The 22,927-nt window shown below is 39.5% G+C and overlaps 1 protein-coding gene across 1 annotated transcript in view; it reads right to left on the bottom strand.

Annotated features, from left to right (window-relative positions):
* Positions 1 to 22,927, bottom strand: part of LOC127571014 (retinoic acid receptor beta-like) — a 179,330-nt gene that overhangs the window by 136,103 nt on the left and 20,300 nt on the right. Inside the window, exon 2 of the mRNA XM_052016987.1 lies at positions 11,447 to 11,595. Within this exon, the coding sequence (XP_051872947.1) occupies positions 11,447 to 11,595 (149 nt within the window). The remainder of the gene's footprint in view (positions 1 to 11,446; positions 11,596 to 22,927) is intronic.

Here is a 22,927-nt window from a genome sequence, read left to right on the forward strand (position 1 = left end):
CTGCATCAGGAAACTCAGATTAGATTTGTGATGGAAGTGGCAAGGTTGACCAATCAAACAAATGGAGTACTTATGTACTGTCAAGCAGTACTCTTCGGAAAGGTCATCCTGGTACGTGTCACGTTTGTATGAGCCTTGGCTACTTGCTCTAAGTTGCAACAAATGCAACCAAAGTCCTGTAACGGAGTGGAAAGCAAAGTTCACAAAATGGCTGCCTGGGATCACATACACAGCAGGAAGAAGGACACAGGAAGCAGCAAGGTCTGGGTACACTAGCTGTCTCGGAGGACAGTGAATCACTGTTAAAAGTGTGTGTCACTGATCCTGCAGCTCCTGGGGTGGTCTGGTTGCAGATGGAGAAAAGGATCCATGAGGTTCTGGGATCAGCACTGGGATACAAGACAGATAGTAGAGTCATACAGCATGAAAACAGCCCCTTCGGCCCAACTGATCCATGCCGACCAAGATGTCCATCTAAGCTAGTCCCATTTGCCCGTGTTTGGCCCGTATCCCTCTAAACCTTTCCTATCCATGTACCTGTCCAAGTGTCTTTTATATGTTGTTAATGTACCTGCCTCAACCACTTCCTCTGGCAGCTCATTCCATGTACAGACCACCCTCTGGGTGAAAAAATTACCCCTCAGGTTCCTATTAAATCTCTCCCCTCTCACAGTGTGCATTCACCCTATCCATGCCCCTCATGATTCTATACAACTCTATAAGATCTCCCCTCATTCTCCTACGCTCCAATGAGACAGAGGTTGGTTTAACACTGCAAGGTGAAACCGTAAGCATGATGAAGGCAGGGGCCGAAGGAATGCTCTCCAGAAGGGAACCAGAGATGAGGACTACCAGCCAAAGCAAGAGAGAGCAGTGGAGAAGAGCTGTGCAGGAAAGGAAGGTCTGCGAGATTTTAAACACTGAGGAGCAGCACCAGAACAGACGGATCTGAAGAAATGAATCTACACTGGAGTATAGAGAGCACAGAAGTGGTCCATGCTATGGGGAAAATTCAATTAATGCCCTGGATGGTTTCTCCAGAAGCAGCCGAAGAAACAAATGTCTGCAAGGGCATCAAACAGTATATAACTGATATAGGTCAGGGATACATCCTACTGGAAGTTCTAGAAAATGTAAAGATACAGGGCAAAGGGATGCTACAAGATTTCCAAAGAATAAAGAAATTGCAATGTATCTAAGAGTATTATTGTGTATATAAGTTCATGAACTATAACCAAATTCATAATTTTGTGCTTGGATATATTTAAGCATATATTTATAAATTAGCTGTGTTCACTTATCAGTGTTTATAAGCCTCCAATGGAAATGTGTTTATCTGTTTGTACAGTATGTTTGTTAACTGTTAGGTAAAGTGTTGTGTCAAGATAGGTGAGACTGAGTCACGTCATTATATCTTGTAACATGATTTGCACCAAGCTTGTCGTTCAGATGAGGACAAAAGGCCACAAATAAAGGTTGTGTTTACTTGAAACTCTATGTCTAAGTGAGTTAACGAATGGCAGTGTTGAGACTGGTTCTTAAGGACTCATAATATTCCACATTTATCTTTAAACATAGTTTTCAACTGAGCTTTTAGGCATCTGTTCCAATAATCTTCCTTGATTTGGCATCTTATAAATCTCCTGGAAAATGTCTTGAGACATATAGTTACTTCAAAGATACTATACAGATGCAAGTGGTTGTTCCTCTTGATCTCAAGCTATGCCCTTGGTGAACAACAATAGAAACTCCACAGATCTGCAAATAAACTGCTTTTTCCATTATCAGATGTAATCTGGTTATTTAAAGCTCTAGAATAGCAGTCTAGAATGGAGGACATGTAATATCTGAGTACAGCTGAGATTGTGAACTCATTTTATGGGGGCAGTGGGGTCACTGGTGTAGATCCATCTCCCTCTATTGAAATTGTGAGCTCACACCACAGGGCCTTTGACACAGACCCAGATCTTACTACTGAAGCAGGAGCTTGGCAAACATTGCTTCTACCTTTTAAATATTTGATCAATCGTTCATGAGCAGTAAGAGGTTGTTATCAGATTCAGAAATATGGAATTTTCAATTACTGCTTAAATTAATAGTCAGTGCAGAATGTGGTGTGCCATATTACTTTCAACATTGACAAGATTGAGCAGCTTATTTTTAATTCTTAATTAGTTGAAATGTTATCTTGGTAAAGAAAGTGAAAAGTGATACACAGAACCATGAGCACAAAAGCTATGAGTAAAGCAATTTACCAGATGTATTATTTAAAAACAGAACTGCATACGTCCAATCTGTGTGTAAAGTACAATAGAGATACTGCACTGAAACAATGCAGACAACAGAGAATGACGGCTGCAGCAATTAGTTCAGCATTTTAAAGAAAGTTCTTCAATCTTTGTTCTCTCCTCAAAGCTCAATGTTAGCAAACTGAGCTTTGAATCAGATGCTTCTGGGTCAAAGCTGACTCCAAAAACTTCAACACACAAATCTAGAGCAGTGATACTCAGGCCACAAGTGAGGGGTGGCTTGTGGCCCATCAAGACCTCCAATTTCTGTATTAGAGTAAGAAAGGTTATTACATTTCTCATTATACATGATTAAGATTAGGTCACCAGTTAAAAATCAATTAATATTCTTTGAATAATCACGTGTATTTCTCTGGTAGATGGATGTACATGCGTGTTCAGTGGGGCGGTACACGGGGCACGGCTCATTTGATTAACGACGATTGTGAATGTGGTCTCAGAGCCACATAACTATGAGAACCACTGATCCAGAGTCATGTAGCAATGCCTGCATCAAGTGGTTGTATGATCTTTCTGACGAGAGGCTAAACTGAGGCAATGTTTACCTTCTCAGCAGACATAAAATTGTGAAGGTATTCCACTGTAAGGGGCAGTATTTATTCATCAATGAACATCCAAAACAAAATATCTTACAGTTCAACTCACTGGTATCTGTGGAGATGCTCTGGGCAAAGTGGCTACCATGATTCTTCATTTCAATAGTAATTACACTTCAAAGATTTGTCATTAGCTCCGAAGTGATTTGAAAGATCCCTGAGGTCGCGAAAACCACAACATGTAAGCAAGCTTTTTTCTTTCGAATGAGGGGCAGATTCACACTGTCACACGACAACAGGGACTGCATTGACTTCACTCTGAACCAAATACAAATCTGACTGAAATAAACGGGAATTTTGTCTCAGCTAAATTTGTTGCACTTTTGGAAGGTTCAATTCAGCAGCATTTTCTCTCCAATGCAAGCTGGCAGTCTGAACCAGACTGATGAGCATAATGATTTGGCGTGTTCATTAGTAAATTAAAATTTATAAAATATATCAAGCAGTTCAGGCCACTGTGTCATACTGTGTACAATCCTATAAGACAGGAATTATTTCATTCTCTGCAAATAGCTGGGGCTTAGCTAAGGTAAATGTTTGGAAGCCTTGCAGTCACACACGAGATCACAGTGACTTTGATCGATAGCTTGGTATGTTGAAACCTGAATCTCATCTCTTTAAAACAGAGTTGGAGGTAAGTGTGTGCGAGTGAGAGTGTGAGGACACTGATACGCAGGTGAGCTACACTCTAGCACACAGAGAAGAAACACTGCACCAGATAGATTTGAATAGTGATCTCCATGCCAGCTGAGGAAGTATGCTTACATGAATGGGCGTAAAGTAAAACAAGTGGCTCAACAGTTGTTTTGCTTGTATTTTGATGGATATTGTAACTTTTCTAAAATGGACCAAAGTATTTACACAAATGACTTCAGCTATAGTACAAAGTGCACAAAGGTTATTTTGTACCAGCTTCCTCACCACTGTATCTACCATTCTTTTTACATAACAGAATCAAAAGAAGATACCAACAAAGGCTGACCCTTTCATGCATTGTTAGGTACTTAAACCAGATCTCCTCCTTGTTCATTTGAGTGGAAGCCCATTCAAGCTAAACTGCTTAACAGGCCTTTCAGGTATATCTTTAATTTTGAGTAAGATTCTATTCTCTTCCCCTTATCTCTTTTTACTAACTTCTTCAATTTCCCCCACTCACTAAATATGTTTCTTGATACCATAGCTATCCATTTCTGAGTGAGAATTGTTCCGTAAAGAATCATGATTAACATTTGAGCAGTATCCATGATGGCAAGACTACTTTATACATGGATAAGTAGACACTTCCTCATCTTATACTTGGTTGGTCTCGCTTTTCATGTTGCTTTTACAATGAACATCCAGTATGGAAAATTAATTAAATTAAATTAATTAATTCAATTAATTTTTTTGCACTTGGTCATGTTACTGTCATCTAAATTTAAAAGTCCCAGAAATGTCATTTGAAATACTAAACTTCTGGTGAAAGATAGCCTTATAGCATTCTATCTGACACTGAGACATTCCAATGTCCTCCGCCCTTTCCTTGGAATGGATCAGAAAAAAATAGCAAATTACATTAAAGCTATACTTAATGCTCTGAAAAGTCCATAAAATAGCATTATTATAAAACTATCGAGAGGGCAGAGAAAGCAGTTTGTTGGTAGAGAAAATTTAATTAGAAAGTGTTAGACAACCCACTTCTGATAGGTAACAATGGAGGACATATTCAGTGGAATGTGCTCAAGGACACAGAAGAAGAGTAAAATCCATGGTTACAGATACCTTAAGTGCATTTGGTATTGGTTTAGTATTGTCACTTGTACCGAGGTACAGAGAAAAACTTGTCTTGCATACCGATCATACAGGTCAATTCATTACACAATGCAGTTACATTGGGTTAGTACAGAGTGCATTGATGTAGTACAGGTAAAAACAAAGGTAAATATTACAATGAAATGCTACCAGTATTTGGGGTCTTATACAATGAAGCAGTGAGTAAGGAAGCAAAGTGATCATAAAGTGTTTTAGAACTCAACACCAGGCCACTCAACTGGTGTTGGCGCATTTGGAGAATTTCTTTTAGAAAGGGCATCACATCCACAGAGAGCAAATGGTGCAAGTTTGCCACATTTATACTAAAAATGACAAAGTAAAGATGTGAGGTGCTGGACTATTTCCCAGAGAGTGCCAGAAGGGTATTTGAGAGGTCATCAATTTAAAACTTGAGAGACTGAGATGAGGATAATTTTTTTTTGTGTGCAGAGAATTGAAGTATGGAATGTTTGCCACAGGCATCATTCAAGGCTGACAACATTCTGTCTCTTAACAGAAGTGTAGAGAAATATTTGGCGCAAAGGAGACAGGGCTCCGGGCAATAAACAGGGCAGTGGCATTTCTTGGTTGCCTTAACAAAAGCAGCAGCACAGACACCAGGGTTGAATGGCAACCTTCTGTGCTATAAGCAGTGACTCTGTGGTTCTGAAAGCACTTTGTTTGGCAGTACTGTAGTCCAATTCTATTCTGTGAGATGCAGCATTACAATGCTTCAAAAGGCAAGAGATACTTAAAAGGGTTAATAGTCTGCCACGAATATTATGATGTCTGTCTGTAATACTGGAGGGAAACCAAGAAACTCCTCAATTAGCATTGATGGAGCTTCAACTGCATCACAGTTTTTTGGTTGTGACAATGCTGGGGACTCAGCACTGTTGCTTTTTTTAAAAACTTCTAGTTTCTTCTTTGTTCCCATTCCTTGTCCTCAGTAGAGGCAGACAGTGTGGCACCATTACAGTTTTAATTATCCACATAAACTGGTTTGTCTTAAGTGCCATTAAAATGCCACCAATGCCTTTCACATTCTACAGCTTGCTGTCCTTGCCAATAAAAAGCCCTAGGCAACTGTCCTACCCATTTCAGCACTTGCCAAAAACTTAGTAAGCACACCGCTGGCAACGGAATGTCGTCTTTTCAGTGCAAGTACAAGTAACAAGAATTTAACAGATAGCAGAATCTGCCAAAGCACTAGTGCCTCTCTGCCACAAACAATACTGGCATTGTTCAAGAGTCATTGCACTAGGATTTCAAAAACCGCTACAAAGACCATGAAGTCACTTTTCTGCCGCTTTTGAAAAGTCCCTAGCATCTTTTTAACAACTATTTTCTGTCCATGTAACTGCCACTCATTTTGCAATGGTCCACAGTGAAGAACATTCATTATCAGACCAGAGAGCAAAGGCTGAGGAGTTTGGTAGGAAGAGGGGCTGGTGGTAGAAGGGAAGAAGAATCACAATATACCTTGGTCAATTAACTGTCAACATGAAGCGGGAAACAGGTGCATTTACATCATGCAAATAATAAGGAAGTGCTTTAATTTGTGAAATGATGCAAAACTGGGGAGCACTGAAATCTACTCATAGGTAATTTCTTGTTACAACACAAGTTCTCAGAAACTTTAATAGGGGCACTGCTAGCTTCTTTCGTGAAACAGATCACAATTATTTCCTGTACCTTTTAGCAGCCATCTTTGTAATTGATACACAGAGTCCAAAAACCACACCATCTTCAAAATACAACACTGTTCCATTATAAAATGGACTTGTGCATGACAACCTCTGATGAAACTTGCATTGCTCAAGGATCCTTAATAGAAAGCATTTATAAAGCACACTTGGCAACTCCCAAACAAAACTGCTTTAGAGGGTGCCTTGAATGACAGGGCTCTGAAGAATTATAAGGTAGCCAGGAAGGAACCGTATTTAGCAAAAACTAGGAAATATTAAAGATAAACTGAAAGCAAATTATTAGTACGCTGTAAGACAAAAATCGTGAGATTTTTTATACACCCCTTGATTATGAAAACAAGGGATCACAGGACAATCAAACATGGGGAGCAAGATTATTTTCGAAATGTCACCTCCCCCATATTCACTTAATAGGTTATCACAATAGTTAACGATTATTGGTCCTGGAAAAGATCATCAATATAACCAATTATAATAGTTAAGTCCAATTAATAAATCTGGCAGATCTAGTACTTTATACCTCTTATTTCACCACCCCATAATTCATGTTAAATCTACTGTTTTATTTTATAAATCGCTTGAAATCAATGTATCTAATTTTTGTTTAACATATGAGAGAATTTGCAAAGTGAAGTGAGCATATTATGATTGTTCATGAAGAAACTACAATAATATTTTTCCCCTGCTTCCATTTAATTCAATGCTCAGGGCAAAAGCTGTGATTATAAGGCTGTTTTCAATATGCTTTATAATAGTTTACAACTGTAACATTTTACTGAAGAAATTAAACTCCATTTCAATGTACAGAAGCCAAATCAACCTTTAGATGTACACAGATGTGTTCAGACTTGGGAATTTCAATTTTGCATTGCTCGGAAAGATAATAGCATTTGCAATTGCTTAATGATTTATTGATTCTGCACTATTATTTTAATATGCCCAATGCAATTCAGTTCAGAAAGGGAATGAGAACTCCCCTCTCACTCATGTTATCATGAATCATGCAGATTAAAGTAATACAAAGCAATAAATCATTTCGATAATACACATGCTAAAAATGTTTCAGCAGAGCAGTATTATGGATTTGTAATAAAATCACACATGGAAAATACTTTGCAAATAGTAACAAATATCAGGAGTTCCGTGATAAAAAAGTAGTCTATATGGCAAAAAAAATTACCAGCAACTGCATTTTAATAAGAATACGTAGGGTATGGACCATGTGCTGGGAGATAGAACTTAGTACAGAAACATGCCCACTGGTTGGTGTGGACGAGTTGGACCAAATGGCCTGTTTCCATGCTATGGCTTCTAAATGAGATGAAAAGGTAACATGCTCCATGTTTACAGTGGTTTCAATAACACTGCAGCTGATCATTACAGTGAAGAGACAAAGTAGCTGGACAATGATAAAAAAAGTGAAATATTCACACAAGATTCCAGATAAATAAGTCTGTTCAAGTATATGCAAATAAAATGAGGGTTACACTATCTTTCTATCGCTGTTACTGACTGGGCTTCAGAGGAGTTGAGAGAGTTCCAGAGAGCTCCATTCCAGAGCTGTACATGTTTTGCATATTTTCTTTTTATTTCAAATTTCAATTCTATATGCAGAATTTTCTTGAAGACAGTAAAATAAGCTTCTTTTAAAACAAAATATCAAACTTCCTTTCTAACAATTTTTCAAATGGACTTGTGGCTAACCACTAAAAGGAAAAAAAAGGGAGTTAATTAAAGTAAGGATGTATCTACAGACATGAATGAAATACTCGGTGCAAGTCCACACATGGAAACTTCCACCTGATTCGATCTGGTGGCACATTTTGATGACTTTTCCGATCAGTGAAAATACATCCTATACTGTTAGCATTATCCACGTAGACAATTAGCAACAAACTGGGTTCTGATCTTTGAGCAGATCCCATGCACCTCCCACAAGATTACTATCCTAAATAAATTAGCACATTGACCACAGTGGAAATTCATGTTTGGCCAAAACTAACGCAGGCCCTGATGCTTGCATACCAAAGGAGAAAGCACAGGTTTACTAGATTCTGACCAGTGAGGGGATTCACGACAGAGCCATCAAATCAATCAGCTGCATCAAGCAAATTGTGTACTATGTTGAAATGTTGACATCCATCCACATGAAGCCAGATTGCACGATGAAAGCGGCATTTTTTCAATGCTTTAAAGACCCAAGTTGGTTTCTTGTTTCTGGTGGTGTGGCTGTGTTGAGAATCGTGAAGCACCAGGAATGGACGACTCTGGCTGGGAAACTTGACCTTCCAGCTCCAGAAGAGGAGAGCTGGAAAGTCCCCTCACATGTCCTGACAGTATGAAGATTAAATTCCCCGCCATCAGTCTGTAGGATGCAATCGTGCTCCAGATATCATGTTCATCTGCTCTTCCAAGGACAAGCAGATTAGGGTGCATAAGTGGCTTTAAATAGTATGTGGAGTCACCATCTACAAAGATAAAACAAGAGGCATTTCTTAGAAGTAATTTTGACCATCCTGTGAACTCCATAACATTTAGCAATATGAAAGAAACTGAACCAAGAACTAATTTATGGTCATGCCAAAATAATCAAGCATGGACAATTGAAAAGTATTTTTTAAAGAAACTGTAATTTTACTCACCAGAATTTCAGGAACCAGATGGGCTGATGCTGTCTCCACTATCCAGAATGCAGAATAATTCGGCAATTATGGCTTCTTTGCAGGTTGTCACAGATGAACCATCTAAAAACTGGCCTAACGGTGGAGATGGAGCTCTAGAAGCTCACAGTATTGTAATATGGCAGACTTTGTGCTTGGAAAGAGCTCCAAGCCAAGCTGAGCTGGAGATCATCACCATGCATGGTTAAAACAAAATCAGCATTGACAAATGCAGGCAGGGAAGAGCAAGAGAGTATCAGATTTAACCATAATTTTATAAATGATTTGATTTTGTTGAAAAAAAGGGCACAGAGAGTGGCAGACCTTTATTAAGCAATAAAACTAGATGGTGTTTTGATGTTTAAACTCCACAAATGTAAAAATTAAAGGTGAATAAGTATTTCCTAAAAGAAAGGAAACAAGGGATATGAATTGAAGGAGTTACTTAACGAATGTACTGAGTGGAATATTCCAAAAGTCACTGTGAGGACACCTGTTGCTCCTGATCTCCATAAACCACCTTGATTCAATATTACAGTAAATTGAGCTTAATTAACAAATAATTCCACAGTGGAGATAGAAGTGAATTAAGCAGCCAAGGATTCTAAAAACAACCTAGATAATAATTACAAATGGTTAGAATGATATAAAATACAATTCAATGCAGATAGGTGTAATATCTTGGACATACAAGTACAAGAACATATTAAACAGTTTTGGAGGTAAATAAATGCCTATTAACTTCACAATGTAGTAGCTGTTCATTGTACTAGTTTCCAAAATTCAGAGTCATTGACATCGATATAGGTGAATTCTAGCAGCAGCTTACGTGGCACAGACTCTCCAAAATGCACCCACTTAGCAGTGTGTACATACAGGAGAGGCTGTGCCATGCACAAGAGACGGACACATTTTCACCTTTGAAAGCCTTTGTATTTTTGTTTTCAACACCATCATGGTCGATAGATGGTAAATCTGACATGTTAAAGTGGGTGGGACTTTGGTGTTACCCAACCGTATGCTTAGAACTACCATTATTACTGAGACACACAGGAAATATCTTGGTCTTGGAACTGTGAAGGAACACGAGGACGATCCCTGGTAATGACTTATGAGGAAAGGCTGGAAAAATTTGAACATTTAGCTTCAGGATAAATGTAAAAGACCTTCAGGAGGTAGTAACTAGAATAAAATGCATGTAATGTGACAACAGCATACACTGAGAAAAGACGAATTCCAGACTCATGGCACAAAATATTTCTTCTTGAAAATTGCGATCAATACCTGGAACGGCAGTAGAGAAAATAGATCTGGGTTCATTCAAGGAGCAGTTGGATGCTGTCATGACATGTATAATTCTTTTTAAAACAGGTTATGACAATTAATTTAATCAGGGGTGCACCCTTTGTATTTTCTCAAATTTGAATGCATAACTATTTGTATTTGCACATGAAAAACAAATGGTAAATGGGTTATTGTGTAAACATTGCTTTATTTAGACTCTTGAGAAAAGCTGCCTAGGTTTCCATTTGGTGGGGACTGGGTTTCCTTTCCCTGGTCATGAAGCTCTGAAGTATAGTATAAATGAGTGAAGTGTTCACCTAGCTCATTCTTACTTGAAAAATAACTGAGTGATTTTTCTGAAACACTTTGATATTTCAGAGTAGATACCAATTCCATTCATGTAAAGTTCCATTTCTGCACTGGAATATTCTATGATTCTTCAAATAAAGGCGTAACTAATGCCAAAAAAATACATTCACTCAAATATAACGTACAGTTCCCTTTATATGGCACGGGTGGACAGGAACAGTTAAGCCGCACAGAAGCAAACACATGTGCCCTACACCTCACCTATCTTCCTTTTAAGACAGTTTTAATTTAGCGTTGTCTGAAGCAACTTAGTTGTTAAGTGCTCAGTTGTTAAACAAGCATTGGAAATCCACTGCAGAGTAGGCTGGAGAGCACAATGGCTATTGTGGGATGAGACGGAAAGTAGCCCTAATTTAATCAATGATATCACTGAATTTATAGGAGGGAACCTTAGTTCATTCCTGAGCTATATTTAAGGCGATGAGAGATTTTTAGGCTGTGTACAGTTGCAGAATGTAATTCTGTGGCTGTTCTTTTTACTCATTTCTGGTGGTTTCACAAATATTTGCCCCTAAACTGCTGAGCATAAATAAATACCCCCATCCTGGTGCCAGAGTGTAAGTGCTGGGGTCCTGTGGTACTACCAGCTCTTCCTCCAGCCACAGAATGCTTGAAAGCATACATGTTGTCACACTGACATCTTCTACGCCAGGACCACAAGCAGACAATAGTAATAAAATCATGTAAAACCTTATCAACAAAATGAATTCTCTCCACAGCACCCTTACCTTGCATCCTTCACAGGCACTGACTCCATAGTGATAGCCTGATGACTTGTCCTGACAGACAAAGCAAGGTTTGTACACTCGTGGGGGTGGAATGGGGGATGGTGGACTTGGTACGATCTCTTCGGAGCTGGTGCTCTGTGTTTCTATTGCTGAAAGATAAAACACAATAAATGTACACACGACAGACAGGTAAAATGCTTTAGTAAATCAGACATAAACTATTTTCCTCAAGATCCTTCTCCCTCCAATATGGAAACAGTTCCTTAGAGGCAGTGGAATAGGATGACCATCCTTATAAGATTAATTATTAGGCAAAATGCCAAGATTCAATAACGCAGTGGGTAACTCTGCTATTCTACAACTGTAGAACAACTCCTCGAGCACATTCCAAGAGAACTGGGTGTTGTCTGTTCAGAATAGCATCTCAATATTGTGGAGCTGAGCTAATTTCTGAAGCACCTCCATATTCATGTCACCAAATTTGAAGTCATGTCAAATTTGAAGTCCAGAAATTAGTCAATTAACCCATTGCAGCCATGCCAATACTTGACCTTCAAACACAGAAAATGAATCCAGTGGCATTTTTAGATTTAGTAAGTAGAGTTCAGATGACATTGTTTTTTCTCTATAAGAGTATTCTAATTTATCTCACCTAATATTTTCATTATTTTCCAAAAGACACATTCCAGAGAAAGAAGAGGACATCACATATCCTCTTTGTAACTATTTTCAATGAACTCTGTGCTCACTGTATAGAACCAAATATTGGTGCTAGAGTCGAAATACATGAACTTTACCTTCAGTGTCCCTCTCTGGAACTTCAATTAACTTTACAGCAAACAAGCCAAATTTGAATAGCTTTTAGGGGCTGGAATGAACAACCCAGTGCATTCTGCCCTGGCTGCACTATGAACCACAAGGGGGCTTGCGAATGACATGGGTGGGTGGCAAATCTCAGTCTCCAGACCTGGTGACATGGGAACCATTACACTATTAATCTTCATGACTCTCTCAGATACATATTTGAAATGCTGCCATTTCTTCGGTTTAAAGATTTGAAGATATTTTGAGTGGGAATTGACTGGCTTGGCGAAGTTGCACCCAACCCATTCACCTCTCTCACCAATGTATTAAATTCAACTCAGAGAGACATGACAAAGCACAGTCATATTCCACTGTGAATAAATTTGTTTTCAGCAAGTATGAGCACACAACAGCTTACAACTCAACAGTAATTGGTGGTACCAATTATAATAGTGGCTGATGTGGGAAATCCAAAAGTTTCTGCAGATGCAGTCAAAGGCAAGTTTTAAAATACATTGTTGAGACAAAGTACAGCAATCTTTACTCTGTTTTGGTATATCAGACCTAGGGAATGGTCGGCTCTGAACAAGAATAATATTCTGCTGTCCAATCCTGTGTTTGCTTTCAATATGACTAACACAATTAATTTTTCAACAGAATCGGATGTAAATTAATACCGATCATTCACAGATAGAAATATGAACGCTAAAGGTGTACAAACAAGTACAGCAAATAAATCAAAATCTGTTCTCAAACTATATAATGTGTTTTAACCAGAATAAAGATAGCACATAAAAAACAATAACGTGTTTGACAATTTAAATAGGTCACAAAGTAGAATAATTCTATTGCATTTTATTTCTGATACTCCAGTTCAAATAATTATACAAAATCATATTAGAAGCCTGTATCATATTTTAGAAGTCACAGGTGGTTTACACAGAAATATAGATGTCCCCTTTCCACCATATTTCAACACTTTTACTTTCATTTAAAAGTAAAGCCATTTAGAAAATATAATTAAAAGGGAAGAATGGGCACTGGGAATAGATTACATGGAATGTTCAAGATCTACAATGTACTTGACTGATTTGGAATTTGATGGTAATGTAGTTTTACTAGCAAGAAACTTACAACATCCAACTGGTAATTTAGATCACATTTCAAAGTCTATTGGATTGTACATCAAAAGCAAGACATAAACTAAGAAATGTGATGTCCCACTAATCTCATTGCTAAATTCATTGGTCAGTTGTCAGTACTCAATCTGGATTTATCCAGTTAGGCCTACACTGTTACAGAAGGAGGGAAGTGGATGGATTTTCCTGAAGTTTTTGTTGAGCTTTATTGCTGCAATATGGGAGAATAAAGATGGAAAATCAATAGCATGAATGAGAGGATAGTTGACATGATTGAGTCATAGAAAGGTCAAGATGTGGTTACAGACAAACTGAATGATCTGAGTGAGCCAGCAACCCATCACTAGATCTACACTTAGTTTGATACAGACAGTGGAAGGTTCAAAAAGTAGAATTAAAAACTTGAATAAACAATGAATCAACAGCTATAAAGGATTACTAATATTATGTGACCCATTGATGAAATATACAAAGATAATATGAAAAAATAGGAGTCTAATATTGTATTAATGTACAGTAGTGAAACATTTCCATGAGGAACAACAAACAGAAACCGAACTGCAGAATGGTTGTAGCATGGTGGGAAGCCACTCAGCTCATCAAGATCATACTGATTCTTTGCAAGAGCAATTTAGCTTGTCACATTGCCTTGCTCTCTTCCCAGAGCTCCGCAAATTCTTTCCTTTCAGATGCTTATCCAGTTCCCTTTCCAATGCTACAATGAATCCATCTCCACTATCAACTCAGTGGTGCACTGCAGTCCCTTACCATCGCTAATATAAAAAATCCTCGTGTTCTTTTGCCAATCACCTTCATTCTATGTTCTTTTAATTCCTGAACTTCTCCACCAATGGAAATAATTTCTCTCCATCTCTGCTGTAAATATCCTTCATAATTTTACATACTTCTATCAGGTCCCCTTGCGAATGGAATTACCCTGAAAAGGCATCTTGATTTGCATGGATGAGTTGGGCTGAAGGGCCTATTTGCATACGGTACAACTCAATGAATCTATAATAAAGCTAGAAGTCACAATTCTAAAAGGGGAGCAAACAGGAAAATGACGACCTCTACTCCAGCTTATCTACACAACTAAAGTCCCTTATCTTTGCAATCATTTTAATAAATGCCTTCAGCACCATCTCCAAAACCTTCATCCTTTTCCTAAATTGTGGCAGCCAGCATTGGACACAGTACTCCAGCTGTGGCCATACCAAGGTTTCATTATGGTTCATAACTTCCTTGTGCTTGTACACCATGTCTCTATTTATAAACTCAAGATCCTTTATACCTTTTTAAGCACTTTCTCAACTTGTTCTCCTATTTTCATCAAACTCTTGCGTCCATTTTAGAATTGTGACCTTCCAGTTTATTATGGATTCATAGAGTTATACATCATGGGAACAGGCCATTCAGCCCAAATCGTCCATGCTGACCAAGAAGCCTGCCTACGCTAATCCCATTTGCCTGTATCTGGTCCATATCCTTCCAAACCTTTCCTATCATGTACCTGTCCTAAAGTCTTCTAAACTTTTTAATGTTGGCAGGTTTTTAATGTTGGCAACTCTTCTGGCACATGAATGATAGAAAAATGGAGGGCTTTGTGGGAGGGAAGGATTTGATAGATCTTAGAATAGGATAAAATGTCAGCACAACATTGTGGGCCGAAGGGCCTGTATTGTAATAAACCAATACCAATATCAACCTGTTGATATGTCCTTGGTTAATTACTATCCTCCTCACAGTTCACTATGCCTCCAGATCTTGGTATTGGTTTATTATTGTCACTTGTACCGAGGTACAGTGAAAAACTTGTCTTGCATACCATTCGTACAGATCAATTCATTACACAGTGCAGTTACATTGGGTTAGTACAGAGTGCATTGATGTAGTACAGATAAAAACAATAACAGTACAGAGTAAAGTGTCACAGCTACAGAGAAAGTGCAGTGCAATAAGGTGCAAGGTCACACATTTTGTTGAAATGAAATGGAAGTTGTGCCCTATACATCCAGGTCCAATTCATTAATATGTATTAAAAGCAACGGTCTCAGTACTGAAATCCACTGTACATGTCCCTCCATTTTGAAAAACAAACTGCTTTTCTCCACATCTTGTTATTTGGGAATTGTGGCCAATTCTGCTGTAGGTTCTCCATCTGTAATATTAATTCAGTTTTTCTCTCTCCTCTAATGAGCTGGGCATTTCCTACAGTTTTTTTCTGCATCTCTCAGCTTTAATGTGTCTTTGTTTGTATCCTTTCTCCCTAACTTCCCTCATTAAACTATCAAATGGATGAATTCATTAACAGCTGATCACCATGGCAACCTTAGCCTCACCCTGTCAGAGATATTCCCTTTGTCCTGTACAATTGTCCCATCTGCTCTGCTATTAACAGCTAATTTACACAGAACAGTAGGGGCCCTTTGGCCCACAATGTTGTGCTGACCTATATAAACCTACTCCATGATCAATCCAACCCTTCCCTCCTACACAGCCCATAACCCTCTATTTTTCTTACATCCATGTGCCTATCTAGGAGTCTTTTAAATGTCCCTGTTGTATCAGCCTCCACCACCACCCCCTGGCAGTGTGTTCCAGGCACCCACCACTCTCTGTGTAAAAAGCCCACTTCTGACATCTCCCCTAAACTTTCCTCCGCTCACCTTAAATGGATGTCCTCTGGTATTGGCCATTGATGCCCTGGGAAAAAGGTGCTGGCTGTCCACTCTATGCCCCTCATAATCTTATACACTTTCATCAAGTCACCTCTCATCCTCCTCCTCTCCAAAGAGAAAAGCCCTAGCTCACTCAACCTTTTGTCATAAGACATGTTTTCTAATCCAAGCACATCCTGGTAAATCTCCCTTGCACCCTCTCTAAAGCTTCCACATCCTTCCTATAATGAGGCGACCAGAACTGAACACAATACTCCAAGTGTGGTCTAACTAGAGTTTTATAGAGCTGCAACATTACCTCGCAGGTAACGTTGCAGTTCTATAAAACTTGACTTCTCTCTTTCCCAGCTCTGATGGGGTCTTCAACCTGAAACATTAACTGAGTTACTCTTTTCATCAATGCTGCCTAACCTGCTGAGAATTTCCAGATTTTTCCACCTTTTAACTTGGCAAATTTTACATCCATGCTGCTGTAGACTCTTTTATTCCAATCTTATTATCAAGACAATTATAGAGTCATAGTCATAGAGTCATAGAACAATACAGTATGGACACAAGCCCTTCGGCCCAACTAGTCTATGCTGACCACAGTGCCCACCCAGCTAGTCCCAATTTCCTGCATTCGGCCTATATCCCTCCAAGCCCCGCCCCTCCATGTACCTATCCAAGCGCTTCTTAAATGACACTATTGTACCTGCCTCACCCACTTCCTCTGGCAGCTCGTTCCATATACTCACCACCCTCTGCGTGAAAATGTATGCCAATTATTTGCCAACTTTTAATATTAATTTTGGAAGCCAATATCTACCAAGTCAACTGCATTCCCCTCATCAATCGTTTCTGCTACTTCATCCAAAAATTCTGTCAGTTAGATTCCTAGTTGTTTTTAACAAATCAGTGCTGACAGTCTCCAACCAGTCCCTACTGTCCAATGACTGCTAATTCTGTCCCTGATTATTATTTTGAGAACTTTGCCCACCACCAAGAAGGTGAGAAGGGAGCTTCTGTCAGGTATAGATAATTGGTATCAAATGAGTCCTTTCAAGTTCATAGGCGATATCTGGGAGAAAGTTAGGAGGACAAAAAGGGGACATGAAATGGCCTTGGCAAGCACGATTGAGGAGAATCCCAAAGCCTTTTATAATTATATTAAAAGCAGAAGGGAAAGAGTAGGTCCCATCAGGGTCCAAAGGGAAAATCTATGTGTGGAGCCAGAGGATATGAGTGGGGTCCTAAATGAGTACTTCTCATCAGTATTCACTATGGAGAAGGACACAGAGGATGGAAAGTTAAGGGAGGAGTACACTGATATTCTGGAACATGTTTCTGTCAAGGAGGAAGTGTTAAAAATATTGGCACATATTATGGTGGAAAACCTCTAAGGCCTGGCAGGATCTATTCTAGGACTGGGAAGCAAGGGAGGAGATTGCCAGGGCTCTGATGGAGATTTTTGTATCTTTGTTAGCCTCAGTGTTGTAGCGGAAGACCAGAGGGGAGCAAATGTTCCCTTATTCAAAGGGGGCAGTAGGGATAAGACAGAAAACTACAGGCCAGTGAGCCTTACATCTATAGTAGGGAAATTATTGAAAAAAATCCTCCGGGACAGGATTTACGTTCATTTGGAAAGGTAGCATCTGATCAGGGGGAGTCTGCATAGTTTTATGCAGGAGAAATCCTGTCTCACACATCTGATTTAGTGTTTCAAGGAGGTAACTAAGAAAGTTGATGAAGGCAGGGCAGTCGATGTTATATACATGGACTTTCGCAAGGCTTTTGACAAGGTCCTGCACAGTAGGTGGGTCCAGAAGATTAAAGCACATGGGATCCAAGGTGTGATGGTAAAACATAATCCAAATTTGACAGTGATAGCAGGTAGAGGGTGGTGATAGAGGGTTGTTTTCCTGACTGGGTCTGTAACCAGTGGTGTAACCTAGGGGTCGGTGCTGGGACCTTTGTTGTTTGTCATATGTATAAATGATTCAGATGAGAATGTAGGAGGTCTGATTAGCAAGTTTGCTGTGACACAAAAATTGGTGGAGTCGTAGATAGCGAAGAAGGTTGTCTAAGGATACAGCAGGACACAGATCATCTGGAAAGTTGGGCAGAGCGGTGGCAGATTTAATTTAATCCAGACAAGTGTGATGTAATGCAGTTTGGGACATCGAATATTGGCAAGACATATATAGTAAATGGCAGGGTCCTTAGGAGTTGTACAGAGAGACCTTGGGGTATAAGTTCAGAGTTTCCTGAAAATGGCAACACAAGTGAATGGGGCAGTGAAGGAGGCATTCACCACACTTGCCTTCAGAGGTCGAGGCATTGAGTATAAGAGTTGGGACGTCATGTTGCAGTTGTACAAAACATCGCTTAAGCCACACTTGGGGTAGTGTGTACACTTCTGGCTGCCACCACAGCAAGGATGTGGGAGCTTTGGAAAGAGTGCAGAAGAGAAGTATCAGGATATTGCACGGAATAGAGGGCTTTAGTTATGAGGAGAGTTTGTTCTCACTGGAGTGTAGGAAGCTGAGGGGTGACCTTATATGAGGGGCACAGATAGGATAGATGGTCAGAGTCTTCTTCCCAGGACAGGGGAGTCTCGAACGAGGCAGCACAGGTTTAAGGTGAGAGGAGAGGAATTTAAAGGAGATCTGAGGGACATGTTTTCCACACAAAGGATGGTAGTTATCTGGAACAAGCTGCCAAAGGAAGCGGTAAAGGCAGATACAATGACAACATTTAAAAGGAATTGGAACTTGGATAGGAAAGAAGCCGAGGGATACAGGTCTAACGCAGGCAAATGGGATTAGCGTAGATAGACATAGTGGCTGGCGTGGATGTGGTGGGCCGAAGGGCCTGTTTCTGTGCTCTACAGCTCTGTGACTATGTAACCAAGGTCAAACTGACTGCCTTGTAATGGAATGATGCCTACGCTCTTTTTTGGATTAAGGTGTGTTATTTCATATTGTCCTGTCCTCTGGCACATTTCTGAATCGATAAATGTTCATAGAACATATAGAACACTACAGCACAGCACAGGCCCTTTGGCCCATGATGTTGTGCCAACATTTTATCCAGATCCAAGATCTATCTAACCCTTCCCTCCCACATAGCCCTCCATTTTTCCATCATTCATGTGTCTATCTAAGAGTCTCTTAAACGTCCCTAATGTATCTGCCCCCACAACCTCTGTGGGCAGTGCGTTCCACGCACCCACCACTCTCTGTGTAAAAAACTTACCCCTGACATCCCCCTTATACCTTCCTCCAGTCACCTTAAGATTATGTCCCCTTGTGTTAGCCATTGTCACCCCGGAAGAAAGTCTCCAACTGTCCACTCGATCTATGCCTCTTATCATCTTGTACACCTCTATCAAGTCACCTCTGTTCAGGAGATTATGGCCAGGGCCTCTGCAATTTTCTCCCTTCTAACCTAGGATGCAACTCATCTGGACCAGGAGATGCATCCACTTGAAGTGCAGCTAACCTTTCTATACTCAACCAGAATCCCAGTTACACTTTCCATTGTTGAGATTCCAGCAGCATCTTCTTTCTTGGTGAAGAATGATATTAATTTAGTACTTCAGCCATGCCCTCTGGATCCATCAGAAAAATTACTTGCTGGTCTCTAATCATAGAACTTGTTCTTGTAGAACTGACAGGATCCACTTATTACCAGAACCAAACGTATTAATACTGTGAGATATTGACAGAGATACAAGAGAGATTAAAAGCAATTTCATAAAGGATTTAATCTGACTAAGCTATACTTTCCGACCTGCTGCTTCTCCTCTCTCTACACGCACACAAATATTCCAAGTGTCTCAACTGTGCTTTTATCATTGGGCTCAAATCCAACCCATATGATAGGATGAACTGCTTCTCTCAGATGATTGAAGGATTCTTGGTTAAATGAGTTTCTCTCAGCTTCTCATGGATCTGGATCCTTGGCATAAAATTATCTTCAAACAGGTACGTGTTGTTCTTAGAGATGTGTGGGAATTGATTTACTGTGGTATGCTATCCAGAAATTAGATCAGCTGTGAGCTAATTAAATAATGGGTGAGGCTTGCTTGTTCTGGTTCCAACGGTGCCATGTACCTTGTTGCAATCACATGACCAGCATTGGCAAAACCTAACAAAATTGCTTCATTCACGCTGTGAGATTACATTAGCTTTACATAGTGCCACTGAGATTTTCTTGTTTATGTTTGCATAAGTGCAGTGGCACATTATACATATTTAGCCTCTATGCATGGCTTCGAGAGCCTGAGCACTTACAGGACTAATGCAATGTAGTCAGGCTGTCACAAGAGACACTATATTTTGCATGCTTATTGACTTTTAGTTCCTACACTAGAGCTTTTGGAGCAATCCTCTGGCAATAAGCCACCCATCTGGGCACTCAAACATAGCTGTTTTTGAATGCAATTTTCATGCCAACTTTACACAATGTTTTGTGTTAACTTGAACAAAAGGTGTAGTAGAATACAGGAGTCATCCCTGGTTAACAGATAAGAGATTCACTCTGGATCTGGTCATGTTTGTTGCTAACAAATGAACCTCTGAAAAGTGCTCCATTTAATACTGACATCCTTCACTTCATGTATCATAGAGTCATAGAGCAATACAGCACGGATACAGGCCCTTCAGCCCAACCAGTCCATGCCGACCACAGCGCCCACCCAGCCAGTCCCAATTTCCTGTGTTCGGCCCATATCCCTCCAAGCCCCGCCCCTCCATGTACCTATCCAAGTGCTTCTTAAATGACACTATTGTACCTGCCTCACCCACTTCCTCTGGCAGCTCGTTCCATATACTCACCACCCTCTGCATGAAAAAGTTGTCCCTCAGCTCCCTTTTAAATCTTTCCCCTCTCACCCTAAATCTATACCCCCCCAGTTTTGGACTCCCCTCCCCTGGGGAAAAGACTGTTACAGTCCACCTTATCTATTCCCCTCATGATTTTATAAACCTCTATAAAGTCACCCCTCATTCTCCTACGCTCCAAGGACCATAAAGACCTAGCCTGGCAACGTCTCCCTGTAACTCAGACCCTCTAGTTCTGGCAACATCCTCGTAAATCTTTTCTGCACTCTTTGAAGTTTAATCATGTCCTTCCTATAACAAGGCGACCAAAACTGTACACAGTGCTCCAAGTGCGGCCTCACCAGCGACTTGTACAACTGCAACATAATGTCCCAACTCCTGTACTCAGTGCCAAAATTATCATAAAATGATTTGACCTCATATAACTATAATGCCCTTTGAAGATCACAAAACTATTTGTGGAAGCACAAAACCATATTACGCCATGTTAAGAGATGACAGTAACATTTATATACCAAGGCAAGTTATTCATGCTATAATATTCAGAAAATGGCTGAGTTCCCACATTAGGATTTCTTTTGTTCTTCCTATGATGGATTATATTAGTTTAAAAAGTGACAGTTAGTGCAAGAATGCACTTTCAAAAAGGATGGTGGAAGCAGGTCAATAACAAATTTCAAGAAGAGTATTCAAAATCCACTTGAAGAAAAAATTGTGAATTTTAAATCTGAAGTCACAGCGCAGTAAATGTAGCATATCAGACTAATTTGTATGTAAAAGAGCTGATAGATTTATAGATATCACAAGAGCTACAGAATATAAAAAAAGTGTATCTGTAAATCATAATAAGACCTTAGTTACTGGGGCCCATGCTGTATAGAAAAGATATAAGGACTTTTTAGGGAGTATATTGTTAATCTATACAGAATGCCATCTTGTATAAATGCGTGCAAATATTTATTTGTTTAAAGAAAAAAAAACAGATTATATGATAGTAACAGTGAGGGGGCATAGATATGTGATTAGCAAAGATATTAGAATAGCGGTCTGGGCATAATCTAAGGCATATAGCTTCCTGTTTCCCACCCAACCACAGCCTTGATGATGCCTACAACCACTAAACTTAGTGGAGCCTTTACAGATTCTGACAATTGCCCTGGTTGCTTGGCCCTTACTTGTGCTTAACAAATTTAAATGCAAGAGATTGAGAACTGAGGGTAGGAGAAACCCCTCTATGCATGATCATTCTGCCACTGTGGAATTCATTATTTTGATAAGTACTTAAGGCAGAAACTATGTCAACATTGAAGATGATAATGGATGGGTGCATGAAGAAAAAGGAGATGAACAGGTATAAGCAGTTAAACATAATTAAGAACATTTGCTGGCATGAAAAGTGCAAGCTGATAAAGATTGCTTTGGCCAAATGGCCTGCTTCCATGTTTTAATTGCCATATATGTACTTGTGTGCAAAAGCACTGCAGGGAACCATTGAATGCAGTTGAAGGAAATGTGGCCAAAAGGTTTATACACTTGAATGCAATTTCTCAAACAAAATAGAACTCCTAATGCAAAGAAAACCAGCACAAAGATGCCTATACTTTCTGAATGCAAAGGGAAGAGCCAATTTATCCTCCCTTTGCAAAGCTCCTTTTACACCTCAATGATATCAACCCAAAATCTGAATTCATTCCTCCTAAAAGCAATATTCTTTTGACATTAAGTAATTATGACAATGCGCAGTATCAACATGCGCTACGTTCAATTAAATGCACCTGAATACATTTCATCTACAGATCAAATGAAACAATAGCTCAGTAAACAAAGCACTACCTACGCATGATTTCTTTGAAAGGTCATATATCTTACTGGATGAAGAGATTTTGTTACAGTAAGATATCCTATCAGACAACAGGTCATTGCTGTTGACAACCTTCTGATAAACATTACTTCATTTTTTTCCCCCTTCACTTGTCTTCCCCTATCCTCTCAAAGAAACCATCTTTTTTCTGCAATTTGCTTTCATTAGGACCA

Source organism: Pristis pectinata, chromosome 5, assembly GCF_009764475.1.
Source record: "Pristis pectinata isolate sPriPec2 chromosome 5, sPriPec2.1.pri, whole genome shotgun sequence".
Taxonomy (NCBI): domain Eukaryota; kingdom Metazoa; phylum Chordata; class Chondrichthyes; order Rhinopristiformes; family Pristidae; genus Pristis; species Pristis pectinata.